The 25004-nt window shown below is 44.9% G+C and overlaps 1 protein-coding gene across 1 annotated transcript in view; it reads left to right on the forward strand.

The window, feature by feature from the left end:
• Positions 1–4778: 4778 nt before the first annotated feature.
• Positions 4779–25004, forward strand: part of STK35 (serine/threonine kinase 35) — a 46953-nt gene continuing 26727 nt past the window's right edge. The window contains exons 1-3 of the mRNA XM_007962370.3: positions 4779–5328; positions 5921–6518; positions 20166–20915. Coding sequence (XP_007960561.1) covers positions 5035–5328; positions 5921–6518; positions 20166–20878 — 1605 coding nt within the window. The 5' untranslated portion in view covers positions 4779–5034 and the 3' untranslated portion in view covers positions 20879–20915. The remainder of the gene's footprint in view (positions 5329–5920; positions 6519–20165; positions 20916–25004) is intronic.

Consider the following 25004-nt stretch of genomic DNA (forward strand, 5'->3'; position numbering starts at 1 on the left):
TTTATAGCTTTATTGAGTCAAAGTTGTAAAACCAATTTACATAAGTACACCTAATTTACCGGGTACAAGTTGAAGTGTTTTAATACATTCCTACCTTGAAACTATTACTACAGTCTAGATAACCCATCACCCCAAAAAGTTTTATGTCCTTTTGTTTTCTATCCACCCTTCCTACCCTAACTACTGATCTGCTTTCTGTCACTACAAATTAGTGTGCATTGTTAAGAATTGTATATAGAATCATCTAGCAGGTACTCTCTTGTGCCTGGCCTCTTTCACTCAGCATAATTATTTTGATTCATACATGCTGTTGAATCAATACTTTATTCCTCCCCCCACCAACACACCCTCAACATTTCATTGTATGGGAATAACACAATTTGTTTATCCATTCATTTATTGCTGAACATTGCAGCATTTTCCAGTTTGGAATTCTTATGGGAAAAACCACTGTGAATGCCTATACAAGTCACGTTATTAACAAAAGTTTTCATTTACCTTAGACCCATGGAATTGCTGGGCCACAGGGTAGAAATATATTTAACTTTATAAGAAACTGCCAAACTTTTTTTTTTTTCCCAAGAGGTTGTACCATTTTAAAATCTTACCACGTGGCTGGTTTCACAAGCTTGTATCCATCTCATGGCTTTTGTACTTGTTCTTTCTTCTTGGAATGACTTTTCATTAGGTTTCAGAGCTGGATTCTTGACATTCAGGTTTCAATTCAAATGCCAAATGCCAAAGAGGCTATTATGGACTGAATTGTGTCCCTCCTCACTCCAAATTCATGTTGAAATTATAATTCCCGTACCTTAGAATGTGACTATATTTGAAGATAAGGTCTTTATAGAGGTAATTAAGATAAAATAAGGCTGTCAGAATGAAGGGCAGAAACCATACAATCATTTCAATTGATGATGAAAAAGCATTTGATAAAAGTCAACATCGTTTCATGATAAAAACCCTAAAAAAAAAAGGGAATAGAAGGAAAATACCCCAACATAATAAAAGCCATATATGACAAACCCACAGCTAGTACCATACTGAATGGGGAAAAACTGAAAGCCTTTCCTTTAAGATCTGGAATACAACAATGACGTCCACTTTCACCACTGTTATTCAACACAGTACTAGAAGTACTAGCTAGAGCAATCAGGCAAGAGAAGGAAATAAAGGGCATCCAAATAGGAAAGGAAAAAGTCAAATTATCCTTGTTTGCATATTATATCTTATATTTGGAAAAACCTAAAGACCACCAAAAAACTGTTAGAACTGATAAACAAATTCAGTACAGTTGTAGGATACAAAATCAACAACAAAAATCAGTAGCATTTCTATATGCCAACAGTGAACAATCTGAAAAAGAAATTTAAAAAGTAATCCCATTTACAATAGCCATAAATAAATTAAATACCTAGGAATTAAAGAAAGATCTCTATAATGAAAACTATAAAACACTGATGAAAGAAATTGAAGAGGACACACAAAAAATGGAAAGATATTTCATGTTCATGGATAGGAAGAATCAATATTGGTTAAAATGTCCATACTACCCAAAGCAATCTAAAGATTCAATGCAATCCCTATCAAAATACCAATGACATTCTTCACAGAAATAGAAAAAAACTATCCTAAAATTTAAATGGAACCATCAAAGACCCAGAATAGCCAAAACTACCCTAAGCAAAAAGGACAAAACTGGAGGAATCACATTACCTGACTTTAAAACGTCAAATTATACTACAGAACTACAGTAACCAAAACAGTATGGCACCAGAATAAAAGCAGGAACATAAACCATTGGAACAGAATAGAGAACCCAGAAACAAATCCACATACCTACAGTGAACTCTTTTTCAACAAAGGTACCAAGAACATACACTGAGGAAAAGGCAACCTCTTCAATAAATGGTGCTGTGAAAACTGGATCTCCATATGCAGAAGAATGACACTGGAACCCTATCTCTTGCCATATATAAAAATCAGCTCAAAATGGATTAAAGAATTAAATCTAAGACCTCAAACTGTGAAACTACTATAAGAAAACATTGGGGAAACTCCAAGACATCAGTCTGGGCAAGGAGTTCTTGAGTAATACTCTATAAGCATATGCAACCAAAGCAAAAATGGATAGATGGGAGCACGTCAAGTTGAAAAAGCTTCTGCTCAGCAAAGAAAACAATCAACAAAGAGACAACCCACAGAATGGAAGAAAATATTAGCAAACTATCTATCTGACAAGGAATTAATAACCAGAATACATCAAAAGCTCAAACAACTCTATAGGAAAAAAAATCTAATTATCCAATTAAAAATGGGTAAAACGTTTGAATGAACATTTCTCAAAAGAAGACATACAAATGGCAAACGGAAATATGAAAAGGTGCTCAACATTGTTAATTATCAGAGAAATGCAAATCAAAACTATAATGAGGTATCAGCTCATCCCAGTTAAAATGGCTTATATCCAAAAGATATGCAATAACAAATGCTGGCAAGGATGTGAAGAACATATACTGTTGGTGGGAATGTAAATTAGTACAACCACTATGGAGAACAGTTTGGAGGTTCCCCAAAAAACTAAAAATAGAGCTACCATATGATCCAGCCATCCCACTGTTGGGTATATACCCAAAAGAAAGGAAATTAGTATTTCGATTTTCCTGTGTTTGTTGCAGTTCTGTTCACAGTAGCCAAGATCTGGAAGCAACCTAAGCGTCCATCAACAGATGAATGGATAAAGAAAATGTGGAACTTACACACAATGGAGTACTATTCTGCCATGAAAAAGAATGAGATTCAGTCATTTGCAACAACATGGATGGAACTAGAGATCACTATGTTAAGTGAAATAAGCCAAGCACAGAAAGAAAAACACCTCACGTTCTTATTTGTGGGATCTAAAAATCACAACAATTGAACTCATGGAGACAGAGAGTAGAATGACGGTTACCAGAGGCTAGGAAGGGTGGAGGGGGAATGAGGATGGGGGAGGGTAGGGATGGTTAATGGTCATGGTTAAAAAGACCTTCTGATCACCATTTTGCAACCGTAATAATTGTTTCAAGCAAGAATCACCATGAATTCTAAAACCAGTGGGTAAGAGTCTGAAGAACAGGATATTTAAATAGTCTCAAAATATCTTTCCACAGAATACTTAATACTTACAAAAGGAAAAATCGTAACTTTATGGTGGAGTGTACCTCCCCCTACACCACCTCAACCAAAGGATGGCAGTTAACACCGGGAATACGGGGACAAACACAATGTCATGTGCCTCCTGATGAAAGGCCCTGAGGAGGCAACTTTTTTCAGTAGCATTCCTGCCAAAAAATGCATACCCTCTCAGAATAGCACGGGATGGGTGGGTGGCGGGGGGGAGGAGAGAAAAATGGATACTCTGAATCTAATCATAAGAAAACATCAGATGAATAAAAATTTAGGGACATTCTACAATATACCTCGCCAGTACTCTTCAAAAATGTCAAGGTCATGAAAGACAAAGCAAGGCTGGATAACTAACTGCCCTTCCAGATTGAAGGAAACTAAAGAGGCATGACAATTCAGTGCAACGTGTGATACTGAATTGGATCCTGGGGAATAGCTATAAAGGACATTACTGGGGCAATTAGCAAAATTTAAATATGGATGGAGTGTATTAAACAATTGTATAATTGTTAAAATTCCTGATTTCTGACCACTGTACTGAGATTATGCAAGATAATGTCTTTTTTTAAGGAAACACACAGAAATATTTGGGATAAAGGAGCTTGATGTTGGAAACTCTAAAACGATGTAGTAAAAATTATATACGTTTTATATGTGTGTGTGTGTGTGTGTGTGTGAATATCTATATACCGTATACTGATTTCCTTTCTTTTGGGGTATATACCATATAGATATCCACACACAACATGTATTTGTGTATATATACACACATACGAGAGGATATGGAAATGCAGCAAAATATAAAAATTTGTTATTCTAGTGGAAAAGCATATGATCTTTACGATTCTTGAAATTTACGTGTAAATTTGAAATTTAATCACAAAAACAGTTAGCAGCTTTCAGCGACCAAATACATTATCAGAAATGGCCTGTCCCCAGTGAGCACTCTTTAGCTCATTCTTTTTCTACATCGCACTTATCACTGGCAAAAATTATCCTGTGCATTTATTTAATAATATTTAACATTGTGTGCAAGGCTGTCAGTGCTTTACCTGTATAACCTCTGTGAATCTTCTTACAGGTGAGGAACAAACACACAAGAAGGTTGATTAACTTGCCCAAGGCCACCCATGTGGTTTGTCTCCTGCAGTGGCACAGAACCTCAACCAAGGCAGAAACTGCATTGTCTATTAGACTTAGAATGTCTATTAAACTTAGACTTAATCAGCGACTTAGAATGGTGCCTAGCACATTACGGGTGTTCAATAATTATCCGTAGATTCAGTTAATAAACACTGGGCACCCACTAGGCCTACATCGGAATACAAAGTACAGAACAAAATATTCAAAAATCTGTGCCTAAATGGAGCTTTGAGTACTAAAACTCAGTCCCACACCAATTAGCGTCCATCTAGGTATTTCATTTGGGTCTATCATTCCTGAGAATTAAGGCCCATTCTTAATGGATCCTCAGAGAAATGGATGCTCAGGGTGGGTCAATGATTTGCACAAGATAACTGTCTTGGTAGAAGGGAAGGTCGGGATTCCAACCCAGTCCCTGAGGTTCCCAGGCCCGACATATGAATCAAACGACCAAGACATCACCCAATCAGATTTATTAGACGCCTACTGCGGACGATTGGTCTTCACGCAGGTAAGGCGAGAAGGGGTGGTGATGCGCGGGCCGCTGCGGAGACCCGGAGCCCGCCGCGGATCACGGGAATTTGGCGCCTATTTTTTGTTGGCTGGGTGTTCTCGCCGGTGATTGGGTCTCGGCAAGGCGTGCCGGTGCGCTCGGCTGCGGCTGCTCCGTCGACCTTGGCAGGACCGGGCGGTGCAGGACTCACTCGGCTGGCCTCCCGGGGGATGGGCCACCAGGAGTCTCCGCTGGCCCGGGCGCCGGCGGGAGGTGCAGCTTATATAAAGAGGTTATGTAAAGGGCTCAGCTGGCGCGAACACGTGGAAAGCCACGGGAGTCTAGGAGCCTGGGCCTCCCCAGCGAGCGCCGCAGCAGCAGAAGGATCCGCTGCCCGCCGAGCTCCGGCCACCACCTCCCGCGCTGCTAGGTCCCGGAGGCAGCCGAGGCCCGGAGCGGACCATCCCCAGGCAGGGGCTCCAGGGGGGAAACGGACCGCCCGGAAGTGGAGGTGCGCGGGCCAGGTAAGGGCGCCGTTCGAGGACTTAAGGCCAGCGCCGAGGCTGGAGTTACTGCCACTGCCTCCGCGCTTGGGAAGGGAAATCGGGTCCTCGGCCGGTCGCGCTCCGAGAAGCCGAACTTTTGAGCCAATCCCTTCTACCCGCCGCCCTCGGGGACTTGGGTCGGTCCGCTGGGCTCCGCTAGGGCTTAATTCAATGGACTGTTTACACGCGGGCGAACACAAGGCGGGGCGCGGGGAGGGGCGTCACGGAGGGGGCCAGGCAAAGAAAAAGATTTCTGCCGGCCAAATCGCGTGCTAAGGCGGTTTTCAGAAGGCGTGAAGCTTGCTGGCTCTTCTTTTTCCTATCGCTACATGACAAGCTAACAGAGAGAGCGGAGAGTTTTTGCTTTTCTTTCCGGTTCCCCCTCTGATCCGCTGCCCAGTGGTTCCGTCTTTCCCGCTTTCCCCTCCCCTCCGCCGTTCAATCAGCGGTGGTGGCTTCCGTCTTAAAGGGGCCGCGGCGGCCGGGGGAGGAGGAGGTGGGACGCCCCGCGGCCTACGCTCCTGGCCTCCCCGCCTCGGCCTGGTCGTTTAACTGATTCTTTCGCCCGCAGGTCACAATCCAAGGTCCCGCTCCTCCGCGTCCCAGGGCCGGACGGAGGGATGAGGCAGGGGGGGCCCGGGCAGCGCCGTTGCTGCTCCCCCCGCCGCCCGCAGCCATGGAAACGGGGAAGGACGGCGCCCGCAGAGGTACACAAAGCCCGGAGCGGAAAAGGCGAAGCCCAGTGCCGCGGGCGCCCAGCACGAAGCTGAGGCCGGCGGCGGCGGCCCAGGCCATGGATCCGGTGGCGGCCGAGGCCCCGGGCGAGGCCTACCTGGCGCGGCGACGGCCGGAGGGCGGTGGCGGGTCCGCGCGGCCGCGCTACAGCCTGTTGGCGGAGATCGGGCGCGGCAGCTACGGCGTGGTTTATGAGGCAGTGGCCGGGCGCAGCGGGGCCCGGGTGGCGGTCAAGAAGATCCGCTGCGACGCCCCGGAGAACGTGGAGTTGGCGCTGGCTGAATTCTGGGCCCTCACCAGCCTCAAGCGGCGCCACCAGAACGTCGTGCAGTTTGAGGAGTGCGTCCTGCAGCGCAACGGGCTAGCCCAGCGCATGAGTCACGGCAACAAGAGCTCGCAGCTTTACCTGCGCCTGGTGGAGACCTCACTGAAAGGTAGGAGCACCGCGGGCCTTTCCACCCACGCAGGGCCTGGACCCCCTGCTCTCCGGACGGCTTGACCCACGCTGTTCCCGGCTCTTCTAGGCCTCAGACCTGGTCCCTGTCACTCTGTGCCCAGACACACCCTCCTTTCCTGGTTCCAGGCTTTCGGCCCTCTCTCTTCTCCGGTCCCAGGATCAGTCCTGGAGCCTAACGTTGGCTGGTATTTCCATAACAAGAGCTCGTTTAAGTGCTAACCATTAACTTAATAACTGCTGAACATTTGTGAGCTATGGTTATTAAACGTCTTCTATTTTTAAGATCCGTCGGGGAGTGGAGGAGGGGTTGGGTTCAGTTAGTAGCAAAGCTGCAGAGTCCCCTCACCCCCTAGGACCTCTCTGTTTCCCTCCCAAAACAAACAAAAAGAAAAAACTTTACTGGACCCACCCACACCCTCTGCCTGTCTTGCTTTCCCAAGTTTCCCGACACCCTCCAGCTCCAAACCCCAAACTCTTGTGGCTTCCTCGTCTGCCTTTTTTTCTGAGGCCCCCAGCCCTTCATCCCAGGCAGCCAAGCAAACTGACGGTTTTCTGGCTTGGTCCTCTGAGGCATGCAGGCTGACAGCCCTCACAGGTGGCCTTGAGAGCTGTCACATAACAAAGCATCCAACATCTTTTTTCTCCGTTTTACGTTCTTAATCTTTTTAACCTCAGAGGCTGGCTGGCAAATGGTTTTACTTAAAAGGAAAATGGGGTTCATTGAGGCAAGAGGTCTTGCAGTCCTGGAAGAACTAATTATCTTAGTTTCCGGGTTTTACCTGCAGTTAGGGAATGTGTTCATCCTAACTACTCAGTACCTACAAGCCTTTTTCATACCACCAGTAGCTAAGTGTCTGCTCGGAGAGGAGGAGAGGGGCAGTAGAAAGTTTGAGGAGACTTTCTGAGGCAGGAGGATCCAGGGGAAGAGAGTTTACTAATCCGAGTCCCAGCTGTGGTCTTAGTGCTGAAGTAATTTTTAGGTAATAACTTCAAAAGTAGGTTCTATCCTCTTTCTATAAATAGAGAAACTAAGACTTAGAAGTGAACAAATAACTTGATCAGGATTAATCCACTTGAAAGAGAAGTTAGACTGGACTTCTGGTTTCCTTATATTTCTCAGAGCTTAAGTGACGGGAGCCCAGATCTGTCTTGATTCAAGGCCTGGATCCTTTCAAAGGCGTAATGCTGTTCTCCGTACCCTGAGGATGAACTTTTAATAATGGGTAGGATTTGAGGTGAGTTTGGAGAAGGTGGTTTCCTAAGACCTTGTTTGGAGCTTTTGCACAGCTTAAAGATTGAGAGAGTAGGCAAGAACTTCAAGCTGAGGTTGAAGGTTCGAGACTGGCATCAATGAACTGAGGACACAGGAATAAACATTTGGCAAAGTGAAGTCCCACATCCCAAGGCGGTCTTGTAGTAGGAAGTCTCTTTCCCAAGAGAACGCTTTGTCCCATTACAAGTCAGTTGTTTGACAGTGGAGTTGGAAACGTGAATAAGTATCACCTGGAGTCCTTCAAATAGATGTGTAACTTTATAAAGTCCGTCCCTGCCCCATCCATTCTGAGAAGCCTGCCCTCTCCCCAGGGTGAGTGTTTTTGTTTTGAAAAGACTTCCAGCAGGGCACGATGGCTCACAACTGTCATCCCAGCACTTTGGGAGGCTGAGGCGGGAGGATGGCTTGAGCCCAGGAGTTTGAGAACAGCTTGGGCACCAAAATGAGACCCTGGTCTCCACAAAAAATAGAAAAAAAATAGCCGGACGTGATGGCACAGTCTTATAGTCCCAGCTGCTCGAGAGGCAGAGGTAGGAGGATCGCTTGAGCCTGCGAGGTTGAGGCTACAGTGAGCTATGATCCTGCACTATAACCTGGGCGACAGAGCAAGACCCTGTCTCAAAAAAAAAAAAAAAAAAAAAAAAAGGCCGGGCGCGGTGGCTCACGGCCTGTAATCCCAGCACTTTGGGAGGCCGAGACGGGCAGATCAGGAGATGGAGACCATCCTGGCTAATACGGTAAAACCCCGTCTCTACTAAAAATACAAAAAATTAGCCAGGCGTGGTAGTGGGCACCTGTAGTCCCAGCTACTCGGGAGGCTGAGGCAGGAGAATGGCATGAACGCAGGAGGCAGAGCTCGCAGCGAGCCAATATCGCCCCACTGCACTCCAGCCTGGGCGACAGAGCGAGACTCTGTCTCAAAAAAAAAAAAAAAAAAAAAGGCTCCCTAGGATATTCTTTTATCTTACCCATATTCTAGGAGCACATCACTTATTTTGAAGTCCTTCTATTCTCAGACTTTTCCCAGTCTTCTCCTCTACTGCCAATGAATGGTCTGGACTTCCTACTACAAGATTGCCTTGGGATGTTGGACTTCACTTTGCCAAATGTTTATTCCTGTGTCTTCAGTTCATTGATGCCAGTCTCGAACCTTCAACCTCAGCTTGAAGCTCTTGCCTACTGTGTCAACATATAAATACTATGTAGACTTTCCTAACCCAAAGAATTTGTCAAAATTCCAAAGTGACCCATGGCAGCATAGCATAGTGGTTAGTACCATGGATTTGGGGTTAGACCTCCTGGCTCTTCCCAGGACTGACTACACAAAACATGGAGCAAATTGTTTGAACCCTGTGAGGAGCATTCCTTTATTGTAAGATAGTGAGTATGTACCTATGACATTAGGTACATAGGGTCACTGTGCAAACTGTTAATGTCAGCAAGTGCTCCACATAGGGAGGAATTCACTGCCTCATATAAGTTCACACCATGTTCTGTACTCTTCTACCCTCACCCGCTTCAAGATTCACATTGTTCTTGCTCAAGTTTCCCAAACTTGTTTCACCATAGAACACACCTTATTTTCTGTGTTGTCAGGCACACCAAGTTGACAGAAACACTGGTGTTTTCATCCTCCCTTTGCGAACTAAAACTGAGACCTAGAAGAATGAAATCTTTTGCTTTAGGCCACATACTAGATTGGATCCGTCCCTTTCAGTTGATTGTTGTATTGAAAATATTTGAACCTCTACGGTATTCAGGGCTCAGAGACAGAGCAGTGAAGAAAATGTGTGGTGTTTCTGCTTATGAAAATGACATTCAAGCTTACTTGCAATGTGTTGATTTTTCAAGTAGTAAATAGGTAATCATTTTTGTTTCTTAATATTAAAATAGAGGACAGAGACCAAAATTACTGGAAGTTAAACTTTCCTTATTCTGGATTCCAAAATTGAGGGGTCTTGATCTGTCCTGGGACCCTGGGTTTACACATGCAAATACCACCCAGTAATGTTAGAGCTGGAAGGAGTCCTAGAGATAACCTGGTTCAGCCCTCTCATTAAATAGAAAAGTTCTTTGCAGTCACCCTTGACCCTGCCTCCTAAAACTCAGAATGATTTTGAAACAGGCCAAAAAGTGTGAATTTGTCTTGAAGTCTCAACTAAACCTAATGCTGAGTCCCTGCTGTGGTATTTAGAAGGGAAAGAAAAAAAGCAAAGCAAAACACACCACCCCTTGCCCCAAAGGAACTTATATTTGAAAAGTTTGAGAGCCAGAGGAAGACTTAAATGCTATTCAAGATCACTGGAGGAAATGACCAGTCAACTCATGAGCCTAGGGCTTTGTACAAGAATTAAGAGGAAAGAATCAGGGGTTAGGGAGAAGGTGGGCTTGAAAGTAGGGTGCCTAGGACTGTGGATAGGTGAAGAGACAAAGTGAGTCCGTTTCACTGTTTGGCTAATAAAATAATCCAGTATGAAAAAGAGAAATGTCCTGAAATGCTGTTCTTGGTCTTACCCCATTTTGTTTGAGAGACTTAAATGCATTGTCTCCTTCCGTTCTGTGCACAGACCAAACATGTCCTGCCCAGAAGCGTTAAGACAGCAGAAGCTTTGGAGGAATAGAAAGAGGTCGTAAATGTGTGACCTGGCTGCCTGTTTCACAAGGAAGGAAACTGAAGCCCAGAAAAGGGACAAAACTTTATCCGCAATGAGTTAGTGATAGCACTCAAAGCAGCCTCCCAGGCTTTTTAAAACCACATTTACAATCCTGTAAATTATTTGGTTGAAGGGTTGGTGCCCATGTTTTTAACTTTGAAATACTTCTCACATAAAGAGAGGAGTGAAGGCATCAACAGTTTGCTTTTATCCCCTTGTTTTCCATTGCTAGAATGCCTGTCCTGAATGTGCCTAAAACAAAGTAAAACATTACTGCCACTTAGACAGCAGGCAAGCCTGAGTCATTGTCAGTCAGAAATTCTGTTGCTTTGTCTAAGGCACACACTGATTATTCCGACAAATAGTAAGTGAGGACACACACACACACACACACAAAAATACGAATCCAAGACAAACTCTCAAGACTCATACAACAGAATAGGTAGCAGTTTGGTAGAGCTGGGAGCCTAGCTTACACTCAACTTGATAAGACGCTAATTGTTCTTTACCAATTGTTTGATGTTAATGCCTTTAGGTGGCTGGGAACCCAGGCCTTGGAAAGTAACGTTGCCTGCACACCCAGTGGCTTTGAGCTGGGCTACTATAAGAAGCTCTGCAGAGTTCTTCTCCATGAGGCATGTAGAGGACTCTACACCCACATGAACATAATGCAGGGTCACAAGTGGTAGCATCCTAGAAAACAGTACAGTTCTCTGGGAGTTTAGTTGGGGGCATTGGGGGAAGCAGGGGAAGGAAGTAACTGAGGGAGGAACTGTAATAGTATAGGAGAGACCAGGGTCTTAGCAGTAGATAGGTTTTCAGCCCTCAAACTTCCCCAACTTGTCGAGCGCCTAGGGAACCTTCGGAGCGGAGCAAGGCCATTCCCTCCCCGGCCCTTAGAAAGCAACTCTGAAACCTCTTCTGTGACTTGGGTCTTGGAGTTTAGAGAGCCTCCAGGTCAAGACGCAGAGAGCTGGCTGGCATTGGGGAAATGTAAGTTAACGCAATACAATAGAATGCTAGACTCAGAGTCAGAAGGTTTTAGTCCCAATTTCACCCTGTAAATAAGAGTTGAAACTTGCAGGTTGCTATGTATCAGGTGAAGTCAATACGGTGATTATCTTCATTTTACAGGTGAGGCAAGTGAGGTACCAAGGTTAATGAAATTGCCCAATGTAAAACAGCTAAGCAAGTAACCAAGTCAGGATTCAAGCCCAGACATTCAAACTTGAGAATGCTTTCTTAACCGCTGTGGGGTACTGCTGGGACAGGTAGCTTAAGTTCTAGGTTATTCTGTTTTTCTTGGTTGTAAAATGGACATAATCATATTTTAGTCAGAAACTAATGGCTCAGGCCGGGCGCAGTGGCTCACGCCTATAATCCCAACACTTTGGGAGGCCAAGATGGGCGGATCACCTTAGGTCAGGAGGTCGAGACCAGCCTGGCCAAAGTGGTGAAACCCTGTCTCTACTAAAAATACAAAAAATTAGCCAGGCGTGGTGGCGGGCGCCTGTAGTCCCAGCTACTCGGGAGGTTGAAGCAGGAGAATCCCTCGAACCCAGGAGACAGAGGTTGCAGTGAGCTGAGTTCGCATCAGTGCACTCCAGCCTGGGCAACAGAAAAAAAAAAAAAAAAGAAACTAATGGCTCCTCTTTGTTTTTAGTTGTATATTGATCAGTGCTTGTGGCACTGCTGATTTCTGTTGGTTCATTCTATGTGTCTCAGCTGCCAGGGACCCCACCTGCTCTCTGCTTTACTCTTGAATGACTTGAGGCAACCACACAGACTTCTTGCTCCTGACCGACTGCTTTTTATGTGCATTGGATTTTAGGTACCAGCCTCAGGAGATAGAAGCAGCCCTTCCTTAATTAACAGCTTTGGTTAATTGGGTAAGGTCTTTCATAGTGTGAACTCTCGAGGAGTGCTTCCTAAGTAGAACTTGAAGTAGTCTGTTCATTTTCACCTCAAATATGGCCTTTGCCGATATCTTCAGGGCTAGGAACCCTCCTTAGTGACTTCTAAATTCTGGATCCTGACCTAGTTGTCTTTAACTTGTGTATTCTGCATACCCTACTACTAGTTTCTATGTTCTTTCTCTTTTTACACCTCTCCAGCTCATGACTTTTATGTTGATTTATTTCACCCTCTTATCGACCACCTAGGTGTGCGTGTGGTATACCATGGGGAACCCAGAGACTTGATTTCATTCCACCGTGAGTGCCCAGTCTACTGGGAGATGGTTACAGTACAACAGATGTTACTTCACTGCAGCCTGTAAGAGGTGCTCTGGGGAATCAGCTGCCAGGGATGTGGACTAAATCTGGGGAAATGAAGGATGAGTTGTAAAAGGGTAAATCAGAAACAACCCTGGCAAGAGCTGAGGCTTAGGTGTGTGGCAAGGCCCATGCATATGGAGAGAGATACTTGAGCCCGGACTGCCCTGGATTAGGGGTGCCCCAACTCTCTGCCTGGCTGGTGGATTCTACATTTTAGCAAACCCCTGTAATGTTCCAAGTAGTAATAGCTAGTGTTTCATAGTATTTTCGTATTCCTTTTTCTCATTTGATTATTGCCACTGTAAAGTTGTTTTTATAACTTGTTCTTACAGACAAGAAAATCAATGTCCATCAAGGTCAAGTTGCTTGTCCAGCACAACACTAGAGAAAGGTCAGGGCCTAGGTTTACATCCAGATACTCTTTTCAGTGTCCATGTTCTTGACAGGCTGCCTTATAACTATTGGACAGCTGCCAGTGGTGTCCAGAGATATTAGCATAATTCACACCCAATAGCAGTCTGCTCTGGTGTCCAGGCACCATTCAGCGTGCTTTGTATGTCACAGTTAAGCCTTAGAGCAGTCCAGTGATGTAGGTGTTTCTTCTCAATTTATAAAAAACTAAACAGATTCTTAGTGTCCTAAGAAGTTTGCCCAGGATCATATAGCTATGTAATTGGGGAGTCGGGGGGCAAGTAGTAGAGGGAATGTTGACCCCAGGCTTGGCTGGCTTTACAGCCCCTGTCTGGCCGGTGGGTTTACTCTTGTCCTCTTCTGGACACTGTTTTGCCCTGGCAGCCAGCATAACAAGTCTGTTAATCTTAGGAAGTACTTTGGACACACCCTGTGGTGTTGCTATGGTACCCAGCCTCTTTATAATGACATAACAGCCCAAAATCATTGAGAATGGGACCAATTCTTGGTCCACATGCTCATATTTCTTTGGGAAGACGTGCCAGGATGGGTCTGTGTCTTTAGCTTCTCAGGACAGATCTTCACCTGAGCCAGTTCTTTAACTCCTAATTAAACAGGGATGGCTATGGTCATAATTTATTCAAACTTCGTTTTTCGGGGTTCCCTCTAATCCTTTTTCTTAGACATAACTTTATAATTTTAATATTCTGCCTTTTTCCCCCCTTCACATTAAAACTTGCTTATTACATGCTATGTGACTTTCTCTTTTGACTTTTTAAGTAAACTTTTGTTGAAGTATAATGATACTTTAAAACTTTCAGCCAGTTGGTATTACCATAGTTAACTGTTACTCATTCTCATTCTTGGACAGTTTTCCAATCCTCCACTTTGACTTACTCTGTATGGCATAGCAGTTCTGAGTGTTTCTAGTGTTTGGTGTGTGTTTTTTTTGTTGGGTGGGGAGGCTTGTTTGTGTCTTTTTGACACTTTTGGAATAAATTCCTCAAGTGGGATTTTTCTTTCAAATGGATTGAGCATTTTTAAGACTTCCTATATGTATTGCTGAATTGCTGTCATCCTAGTGTGCATAAGTCAAAGTCCTGATTAGTCCTCTGCTGAAAGACAAATCTGCATGTTGTATGGTTGGACCATCACGAGGGACTGGATGAACATTAAACTCTTGTGGACATGCATCAGAGTCCACTGTGGGAACTAACACATCCAGGTGTGCGATTTTGCTGCTGGCACTGAGGCAATTGCAGTGCTTCTGCTGAGAATCTAGGCTATGAAACTCAAGGTCCTGCCCTCAACGAGGCAAGTTACTTAATCTGCTCCTGAGTCTCCTCACCTATGAGAGGAAATGTAATTACTATCTGAATAGATACTCTGAATTCTTCCTTTCTGTCTTACGTGACAAGTTATTAAATTTTTATTTATCCTAAACTTCTAAGACCTTTCACATCCTCTTCTCACCTCCTCCCTTGCCAGACTTCACTTCACCGGGTTTCAGAGCCTCTTGGTAAGTCAGTCAGCCACTAGTCTGTCTTCCATCGCCAACCCCTCATGCCTCCTTAAGAAACTTGTTTCATTGTTGAATATATGCTTTTTCACAAGTTAACGTCTCTGAAATCAGAGGTTGACTTAGTCAATGGTGTGTCCATAGTGTTGTCAGTAGCCTATATGGCTTACTTAAATGGTATGTCTTGAAATTGGTGACTTGTAGATTCTGTAAGCAACATATCTCTAAAATACGTCAGTGGCCAGGCGTGGTGGCTCATGCCTATAATCCCAGTACTTAAGGAGGCTGAGGTGGAAGGATTGCCTGAGCCCAGGAGTTGAAGACCAGCCTGGGAAACATAGGAAGACCCTGTCTCTACAAAAAATAGAAAAAAATAGCCAGGCATGGTGGCGCATGCCTGTAGTCCCTGCTACTCAAGAGGCTGAGGCGGGAGGCCCCCTTGAGCCCAGAATATAGAGGCAGCAGTGAGCTGTGATTGGCTGCACTCCGGCCTGGGCAACAGAGCTAGACCGTTTCAAAATAAGTAAATAAATAAAATATATTAAGAACTTTCGGTCACTTCCCATTTCTTGGAGTCTAAATCCGCCTTAGAAGCGCTCCAGCCTCGTTGCGGCACATTCACTGGAACTCTTCTGTGATTACCTAGACTGCTTGTGTCCCTGGAGCACACCCTGGTGCTCCTGTGCCCACTCCCCGCATCCTGGGAGACACAGCTGCAGGGCCTCTTGCAGTTATTCTCAGCTTGCCTTCCTCTCATCCCAGCTTCTCTCCCGACTCCTGGCAGATCTGGGCCTGCTGCCTAGTTCTTACAGCTGTAGTCATTCTGCTTCTAATGGCCAGAAGCCTATGTAAGGGCAGGGGTGCCCCTCATCTCACTGCACCTCTGTGTCTCAAGAGCAGTGTGTGCTCAGAAATTGTTTAAGTGGCGTTGACTAAAACCTGGAAATCTAACTTCTGGAGGAGCCTTAAGGATAGGCTTGTAAAATCCAGAGCATTTTGTATTTCTTTCCAGGAAGTGCCTGTCTTTCCAAAGCTCCTACTGGCTTGTCCTTATGCTAAGCCTGCTGGCCTCACGTTTTTCAGCGAAGCAAGCCATGTTTTATTGGGAGCTTCAGCACTACTGATCAATTTCCATGACTAATGTGATGCGAGACACCTGCTTGGTTTTGTTCTTGGGTTTAAGCATCTTCTCTCCCCGTGAACTGGCATAGGATATGTTTTGAAATACCTAATTTATATTATGGTCGCCTGACTGTCAGACTTGAGGGAAAGGTAGGAAAACTGTCCCCAAAGGCAGACCTGGCTCTCGGAAGTACATTTTTTAGCCCTCTGTGAGCTGGGAGGCAGCATGGTCTGGGGGGGACCTTGCTGTGGGGGCTGTCTCCTATCCTCCCCAGTTACTCATGGCAGCGCCCTTGGGCAGACTCTGAAGCCTTTCTCAGCCTTAGTTGCCCCACCTGTAAAATGGTGCCTGGTAAGATGAGACAACTTGCATAATAAACTTTTAAAATAGTACCTGGAACCCAGTAGGCTTTCACAGGCTAATTTACCTCAAATCCTTACTATGGCCAAATAACCTGTCTGTTTTCTCCCTCTCTGGGAAGTAAGCTAAATTTGTAACTCTTATTAATCTTATACAACTGTCAGATTATACCGGACAAGGGAATTATAAAACTTAAGTAAATTTTGTTTGTTCCTCTCAGCTCAAAAAACTGAATTTCATGTGGGGATTTTAGTGGTTGCTGCATATGTCTATTGCAATTATATATCCTGAAACTGGGGAAATACCCACAGTTGTGGGTGGGGTCGGGGGCCCGCTGTGAGTTGGGCCTGAGCTAAAACTCCATGGATCACCTGCCCTCCATCAGTCCTGTTCTGACTGGTGGACCGCAGTGACACTTTGGTTCTTTGGGAATTGGTGTCTTTTTGGAACTAGTGTTCAGTAATCCACTAAAGTTTCGTTACTTTCCCTTCCTCAATGCACAGGCACCTTGGAAATGACTGTAGGTCTCCCTGGGGAGGCCGGAAGACTGAGTAAGAAATCTAGTCCCCCGACCTCAAAACATCTGCAGAATGTGCTAGCATTTCTCAGGGTTAAGTAGAAGAGTTAAGCCATAGATTGCTGACCAGGATATCTGGTATAATTTAACAAAAACTAAAATAAAAATATGAAACTAGGGCCTTGGCCGGTCAGAAGAGGGAAGGTACTGGGAAATCAGGTGAGTGTAAGATAGATTGGCATTGCAGCTAGCCTTAAGGTGCACATTTCAATTGTACCTGCAGAGATTGTGGGGGCAGCAGGCCTAGGGAGAGGGATCACTTCAAATAGGAGTAACCTGGTCTACCTAGAACATGGGTTTCAGCTGTTACAGCCTAAGAAGTGTGATGTCTTAGATGGAATAATCCATTTTTATTCGATGATCTAAATTTCATCTTTTGCCTAACATGTAAAAACTTACTTGTATGGCCTACAGCACTGGGATTATTGAAATCGGTGACTTCCAAGGATTTGGTTGGGGTTGAGTGGAAATGATAATGTTGGTGATGGTCAGTGGTTCATTTCCCCAAAAAGATCTTATGTTTTGCCAAATGTAGTTCATATCTGACTTAATTCACAGTACTCATGTGGTATACTTTCATTATCTCATTTGATGGATGTGAAGACTGAAGTACCAAAAAGACTGAGGCTCAGAGAGGTTCAGGGACTTGCCCAGGGTTCTAGCCATCTTTTCATCACACCTCAGTCTCACTGTATTTTCCTTGCTTCTCATGAAGTAAGTCCACGGGCCCTTCCTGCGCAAGGAAGTACTTTTGAGGCTGGGTGCTATTGAGAAGCTGGGACTATTGAGGCCGCTGCACCCGGCCTCAAAAGTACTTCTTATGGAAGTACGTCGGGAAGCCAAGGCGGGAGGACCACTTGAGCATAGGAGTTGGAGGCCACTGTGAGCTATGGTCGCACCTCTGCTCTCCAGCCTGGGCGACAGAGTGAGACCTTGACTCGTAAAAATAATAACACTTTTGTATCTGGGACAAAGAGCTGCGCTCCCAGTTTTCCATTCTGTCATACCCACTGTTGCTGAGTGTGATTCTGAGAATACTTCTTCCTGTCCAGAATTTTCCTCTCAACAAACAGCCCCTCCTGTAGCATCTCCTGAGTCTAGCTCCTTCCTCAGAACAGCTCCTCAGTCCGAGGGTCCAATCTCCCCCAACCACTCACAAACTTTGGGGTCTTTTTTTTTTTTTTTACCGTTTTTTCTTTCCCTGGATTCTCATAACCTGGACTTAGATTATAGTCTGTTTTGCAGACTTGTTTTCTTTTTCCTTAGGTTGCCATAGTTACTAACTTTGTATATAAAATAATCATCATTCCTCTTTATTCTCCCACCAGAAGTTTCAGTGTTTTCTGATGTGACCTTTGCAAAGGGAACTGGATGGCTTTTTAATCTTTTCCTTTCTGGTTCTACCTCTAATACACATTTCTTGCTCTCCTTTTTGTGGGTCGTTAGCATCTAGATTGACTTGTGCTTCAGATTGATGCTTCATTGTGCAGTATTTTTACATAGAGGGCCTCTGCCCATGACCTAGATAGAGGATTATGAGAGGGGAAATAACTGATTTGAAAAGAACAAAAAACATCTGCCCTAAACTGGTTCTACCTGTGTTACTTTGATTGTGAGTAATATAAGCAAATAAATTATATAATTACAAGGGAAGTGAGGTCTATCCGATTGTGATAAAAAACCTAAAGCTTTTTTTTTTTTTTTTTTTTTTTGAGACAGAGTCTCGCTCTGTCGCCCAGGATGGAGTGCAGTGGCCGGATCTCAGCTCACTGCAAGCTCCGCCTCCCGGATTTACGCCATTCCCCTGCCTCAGCCTCCCGAGTAGCTGGGACTACAGGCGCCTGCCACCCCGCCCAGCTAGTTTTTTTGTGTATTTTTTAGTAGAGACGAGGTTTCACCGTGTTAGCCAGGATGGTCTCGATCTCCTGACCTCGTGATCCACGCGTCTCGGCCTCCCAAAGTGCTGGGATTACAGGCTTGAGCCACCGCGCCGGGCCCAAGCTTTCGTTTTTTACGTCACATCGTCTTGGTCCAACCCAGAACTCAGACCACTGGCTTTAGTAGACTGTGTGCCTTGGTAATTTCAGGGCTGTTTGGGTTAGCAGAGTCTCACCTAGATCACTGCTTTTCATTATAATAGAGTAAATGACTAGTAAAAGGAACCCTCTGCCAGAAGCTATCTGAGGAAGTGCAGTCATTTTTGGTAGGATGGATACTCCATACTGGGGCCAGAGAGAGGATTTCTCTTCAGGTCCTGGCTCAGTTACAAACAACCTTGTGACCACCCAGAGCAAGGCAGCACATTTGCAGGCCCAGCCTCTCCTCATCAGTGAGATAAAACATCTGCCTTCTTAGACTTAGCTTCGGGAGCAGTTGTAGTCATCAAACAACATCCACATAAAGATTCACTGGACTGTCAATTGCTTTATAAAGAATATTGAGATTTGCTTGGAGAGGTTGGTTACCAGCTTTCCTAGAGTTTCAAGCCCACACAATTTAAATCTTATCTTGTACATCGACTTTAGACTCTGCTGTTCCCACCAGCCTTCCTATTTACACCTTTCTGGTCTTTTTGTCCGTGTGTTCCATCATCCATTCCATCTTTCAGCCTAGAATTACCTTCCTGCTCCCCCACTGATCTACTGCCTGCCTTTTTACAGGGTAAGTTCAGTCCTGCCCCCTCTGACACCTTTAGATCTGGCGGCTCCTGCCCCCATTTCACTGTGTGTAGGTGTTGACTCTGATGGAGATGTACGGCTTTTGATGGTTGCTGCTGTGGATACCTGTCATCTCCTTGAAACTAAGCCTCATAGAGACAGGGCATGTTATGTAGCTAACTTGTGCTAGGCATATGGTGGGCTCGCAGCAAATATTGATGGATCGGAGTGTGCCTCTGAAGTAAACCAAGGAAATTGTAGGAGCGTGCCTCTGAAATAAAGGAAATGGTAGTGCCATTCTAGGTACGTTAGCAAGAATCCTTCTGTAAGTCAGGAAAAAAAAGAGGGAAGGTCATTTGCTCCGCATGGAGTAACAATGATATTAGAAGCAGCAGACCCGTGACAGCCTTCTTGCATGCTTTTCCTTGTCCCATCTGCCCAGCAACCTTGGGAGGTGTGGGTGGTATGGCAGTGCCTGTTTGGAGACAGTATAATGAAACAAAAAGGCTTTGCGGTCCACCAGACAGCAGTAACACCTGAGTTTCCACCTGGGCCTCATTCCAAACCCAGGTGCCTGACACCAGTCCCTGGTGCCCATGTCATACCTTGACTTGTTCTGTGTGAGTAGAAAGGGACTCAGTGCCAGTTTTGCGGGTCCCCTTGGAGCAGTTGTTTGTCACCAATGTCACTCTTGAATACACTGCGTCCTTTAGTTCAAAAGAAGTGTGACTATGTCCATCTCACTCAAGCGCCTTCCTGTCTTCTTTGATTTAGGAGAAAGGATCCTGGGTTATGGTGAGGAGCCCTGCTATCTCTGGTTTGTCATGGAGTTCTGTGAAGGTGGAGACCTGAATCAGTATGTCCTGTCCCGGAGGCCGGACCCAGCCACCAACAAAAGTTTCATGCTACAGCTCACAAGCGCCATTGCCTTCCTGCACAAAAACCATATTGTGCACAGGGACCTGAAGCCAGACAACATCCTCATCACAGAGCGGTCTGGCACCCCCATCCTCAAAGTGGCCGACTTTGGACTAAGCAAGGTCTGTGCTGGGCTGGCACCCCGAGGCAAAGAGGGCAATCAAGACAACAAAAATGTGAATGTGAATAAGTACTGGCTGTCCTCAGCCTGCGGCTCGGACTTCTACATGGCTCCTGAAGTCTGGGAGGGACACTACACAGCCAAGGCGGACATCTTTGCCCTGGGCATTATCATCTGGGCAATGATAGAAAGAATCACTTTTATTGACTCTGAGACCAAGAAGGAGCTCCTGGGGACCTACATTAAACAGGGGACTGAGATCGTCCCTGTTGGTGAGGCGCTGCTAGAAAACCCAAAGATGGAGTTGCACATCCCCCAAAAACGCAGGACTTCCATGTCTGAGGGGATCAAGCAGCTCTTGAAAGATATGTTAGCTGCTAACCCACAGGACCGGCCTGATGCCTTTGAACTTGAAACCAGAATGGACCAGGTCACATGTGCTGCTTAAAATTCAGGGCTAAGCATTTTGGGTGATTTTAAACTAGGTGAGTGCTTTCTGTTGTTGTTTTTTTGTTTTTTGTTTTGAGACAGGGTCTCACTCTGTCGATCAGACTGGAGCATAGTGGGTGCAGTGGCAGGATCTCGGCTCACTGCAACCTCTACCTCCCGAGTTCAAGTGAATCTTGTGCCTCAGCCACCCGGGTAGCTGAGATTACAGGCATCTGCCATCATGCCCAGCTAATTTTTGTATTTTTAATAGAGAAGGAGTTTCACCATGTTGACCAGGCTGGTCTCGAACTTCTGACCTCAAGTGATCTGCCAGTCTCAGCCTCCCAAAGTGCTGGGATTACAGGCGTGAGCCACCATGCCCAGCCTCCCTTTTTTTTTTCCTGTGTGCCCACTTCTTGTACTGGGTTCTTCATTCTGGACCCTGGGATGGGCCCTGTGAAGTTGTGGGGGGACTACAAAGTTGAAGAAAACTAAGTGCTTCTTATCAAAGATCCCCCCCATGTCTTGATGGGAGAAATGTGCAATTATCTGAGTACAACTTGGAAAGTCTAGAGAAGTCTTCTGAGAGGAGGTTGCGTTTAAGCTGAATCTCCCTTTTTTTAAGAAACACTCTTTCTCATCATTATAAATGCTCACTGTAGAAAATGTGCGTAAGAGGCAAACAGTTTTTCAGAGAATAAACTCTACCTCTAATTGTATCCCACCTACTCACACATCCAGTTCTGCATAGTTTAGATCTTGCCCTAGCTGGTTGAGGTCTTTCTCTTTTTACTCATTACTAATCTGAACATTCCTCCATGTCGTACTTTAAAAGTATGGCTTTTCAGGGACGGTGTGACATTCCCGTTATATGTACCATAATTTAACCATTCTCCTACTTTAGAAAACATTTTTTCCATTTTAGATACTATAAAGAATGTATTAGTGAATATTTATGTAGAAGTCTTTGCTTATTTAAAAAATTTATTCTGAGGTGGGCGGATCACGAGGTCAGGAGATCGAGACCATCCTGGCTAACACAGTGAAACCCCGTCTCTACTGAAAATACAAAAAATTAGCCAGGCGTGGCGGCAGGCGCCTGTAGTCAAAAGAAAGCTACTCAGGAGGCTGAGGCAGGAGAATGGCGTGAACCCAGGAGGCAGAGCTTGCTGTGAGCTGAGATTGCGCCATTGCATTCCAGCCTGGGCGACAGAGACAGACTCTGTCTCAAAAAAAAAAAAAAAAATTTATTGCGAGCTTTCCTTTGTCAAGTACAGTCATGCTCCGTGTGAACAACGTTGTGGTCAACAAGGAATGGCATATATGATGGTGGTCCCATGAGATTATAATGGAACTGAAATTTTCCTGTTACCTAGTGATGCAGCTGTTGTAATGTTACAGTGCATATTATGATGCAGTGTGTTACCTTTTCTGTGTTTAGATACATGAAAACTTACCATTGTGTTGCAACTGCCTATAGTGTTCAGTACAGTAACATGCTGTACAGAATTGTAGCCCAGGAATGATAAGCCATACATGTCATCTAGGTGTATAGTAGGCTACACCATCTAGGTTTGTGTAAGTACACTCTTGACATTACACAACAGTTGCCTAGTGACTCATTTCTCAGAGATCGTTAAGCAGCCCATTGTTCAGCGACCCATGACTGTACTGTGCTAGGCTCTGGGGTGACATGATAAGCCAAATCAGAGACTTTCCCCATCGTCATGAATTCTGCATCTTAATTAGGGAGAGAAACTCCAAGTTGAACTTGGTTTCATGTGTAGTATTCTCAATGAAAGTATTTTTGTAGTGAGTCACTAGGTCTGATTCTTCCAATCATAATTGTTTTATAGCTGTTTAAGGAGAAGAGGTATTCAGGGAAATTGATCTTTCGGGTGTTGATGCACAGAGTCAAGAGGAGGGAATTGGGGGTGAGGGAGCATCCCAGACAGACCAACCTCTGCAAAGGACCTGAAACCAGAGGGAGCCTGGCACATTTGAGAGACTAGACCAATTTGGGTTAATGAGGAATGTAGACGTGGAAATTAGGACAGGGAACAGTGTAGACAGAAATCGAGCTGGAAAACCCAAAGGTGTATTTATAGGAACAGCAGAATAGTTCAATTGGACTGAAGTTTAATGTATGTGTAAGAGAAAATTGACCAGCATATATGCTAGGTAGTTTCACATGTACCATTTTGTTTCACCTTTACAGCCCTGCAAGGGATTAAGTAATTTACCCCAGATCCTACTAAATTAAGGATGGGTATATCTTATCAAGCATCCCCCACCCCCTTTTCCCTTAATATGGTAAGCTAGAAGTAAGCTGCTCTTACACTGTGCTGGTCTTGATGAGGTGATGGAGCTAGTGCTGATCTCCTAGTGGTCACAGGGAGCCTTAGGAGCCATAAGGCACGGAGCTTTCCATCACTTGGGTGGGTTCCCTCCCTTTCCCTTCATTATCCTCTGGTTTCTAGGTGGGGTTGGCTCATACCAAGTTGAGCTTGGTTTCGTGTGCAGTGTTCTCAGTGAATGTATTTCTGGAGTGAGTCACTTAGGTTTAATTCTTTCATTCCACAAACATGTATTCCAGGTGCTGGGTCAATTGGTCCTACCACCCGTGGGTAGGAGAACAGCACTACCCAAAGCTAGGTTTAGGTTAGTGCTATATTAGAAACCGAAAGGGTTGGCTAGACAGTGTTTTCAGTGTATTTTGTGCTGTCACTTCCCATTTCCATCGCATCCTTTCTGCTTTTGAAAGACCTCTTAAAATTCAGATTTGCTCTGGCGTAGGAAGGTTGTCCTTAGAAGAGGGACCTGAATTTAGGTTACGATTATGGGGTTGTCATAACTAATTGAGATCAGGGCTTCCATTTGGATATCCACACTTGAGATTTGTGCTGTTTAGCAGGGCAGAGTTTTGGCTAAATTGGAGTGATTGCTTCATCTAGGAGAAACAGGTGACCTTGAGAAGAGGGGGAAAGATTAGGAATATGGTTACTGGTGAGTTCCCAGGCTGTTTTGTTAATTCATTTTGTGGCTTTTATAGCTAATCTTTACAGTACTAGTGGTGCCAATTTGACCATGGCCTATCCTCCCCTGGCTTAGGTGGGCACTTAGAATTGTGGGTCTGGGCCAGGTCTGTGACCAGAGCCAAACCCTGTGTTGCCAGAAGCTTCAGATCAGTTGTGTAGATGAGCTGTATCTGACTGGTCAGAGAATCTGAGGTTTGATTCAGGAAGAACATTGAGTCTGACCTCCCTTTCTCCTGCCAAGTTTTGTAGATAGACAAGCTAATTTCATTTATTTGTTCAACATGTTCTTTGGAAACTATTTCCAAGTACCATTTTAGACACAGTGAACGAAACAAATTTTTGCAGTGCGGAGCTTAACATTCATTCTATTGGGAAGACAGACAGTACCCATAGGTAATGTACAAGAAAGTGCTCCGTGCTGGGTGCGGTGAGAGGGTAGGGTGAGAAGAGTAGAGCAGGGTAGGGGAGATATGAAGCTTGGGTGGCAGGGAAGGGTGGGGTTGTACTTTTAAATGGAAGATATCAGAGTGGGTCTCCCAGAGACAGTGACCTTTGAGCGAATGTTGGAAGGAGTTGAGGGAGTGAGTCGCAAGGATTTCTGAGGAGAGAGCATCTCAGACCGAGGTAATGGCCACTGCGAAGGTCCTGAAAGTTGGCTAGAGTGAGCAAGGAGTGTATAGGAAGAGATAAATAACAGGAGCCAAGTAGTAGGCCTCGTAAGCCTCTGTAGAAATTTTGGCTTGTGTTTTTGGATAAGAGGGAAGGCCATGGGGATGTTTTCAGCTGTGTGGTATCTGCTCTTTTGAAAGGATCACTTTGCATCTTGAAATAACGGGACAAGGTGGGAGGCTGTTGCAGTAATCCAGGTGAGAGATGACGATGGCTTGAAACAGTGGAACAGAGAAGTGATTATTGGATTTTGGGGGGTTTTTTTTGAAGTCAGAGCCGGCAGGATTTCCGGCTGTATCATATGTGAGGTATGAGAGAAAGGAATTAATCATCACTTCAAGGTGTCAGCCTAAGTGATTGGAAGAATATTGAGCTGCCATTAAATAAGGTGGGGAAGGCATTGGGAAGAATAGGTTTGGCAGGAGAAAGTTAGGTTTT

The sequence above is a fragment of the Chlorocebus sabaeus genome, chromosome 2, assembly GCF_047675955.1.
Source record: "Chlorocebus sabaeus isolate Y175 chromosome 2, mChlSab1.0.hap1, whole genome shotgun sequence".
Lineage (NCBI taxonomy): Eukaryota > Metazoa > Chordata > Mammalia > Primates > Cercopithecidae > Chlorocebus > Chlorocebus sabaeus.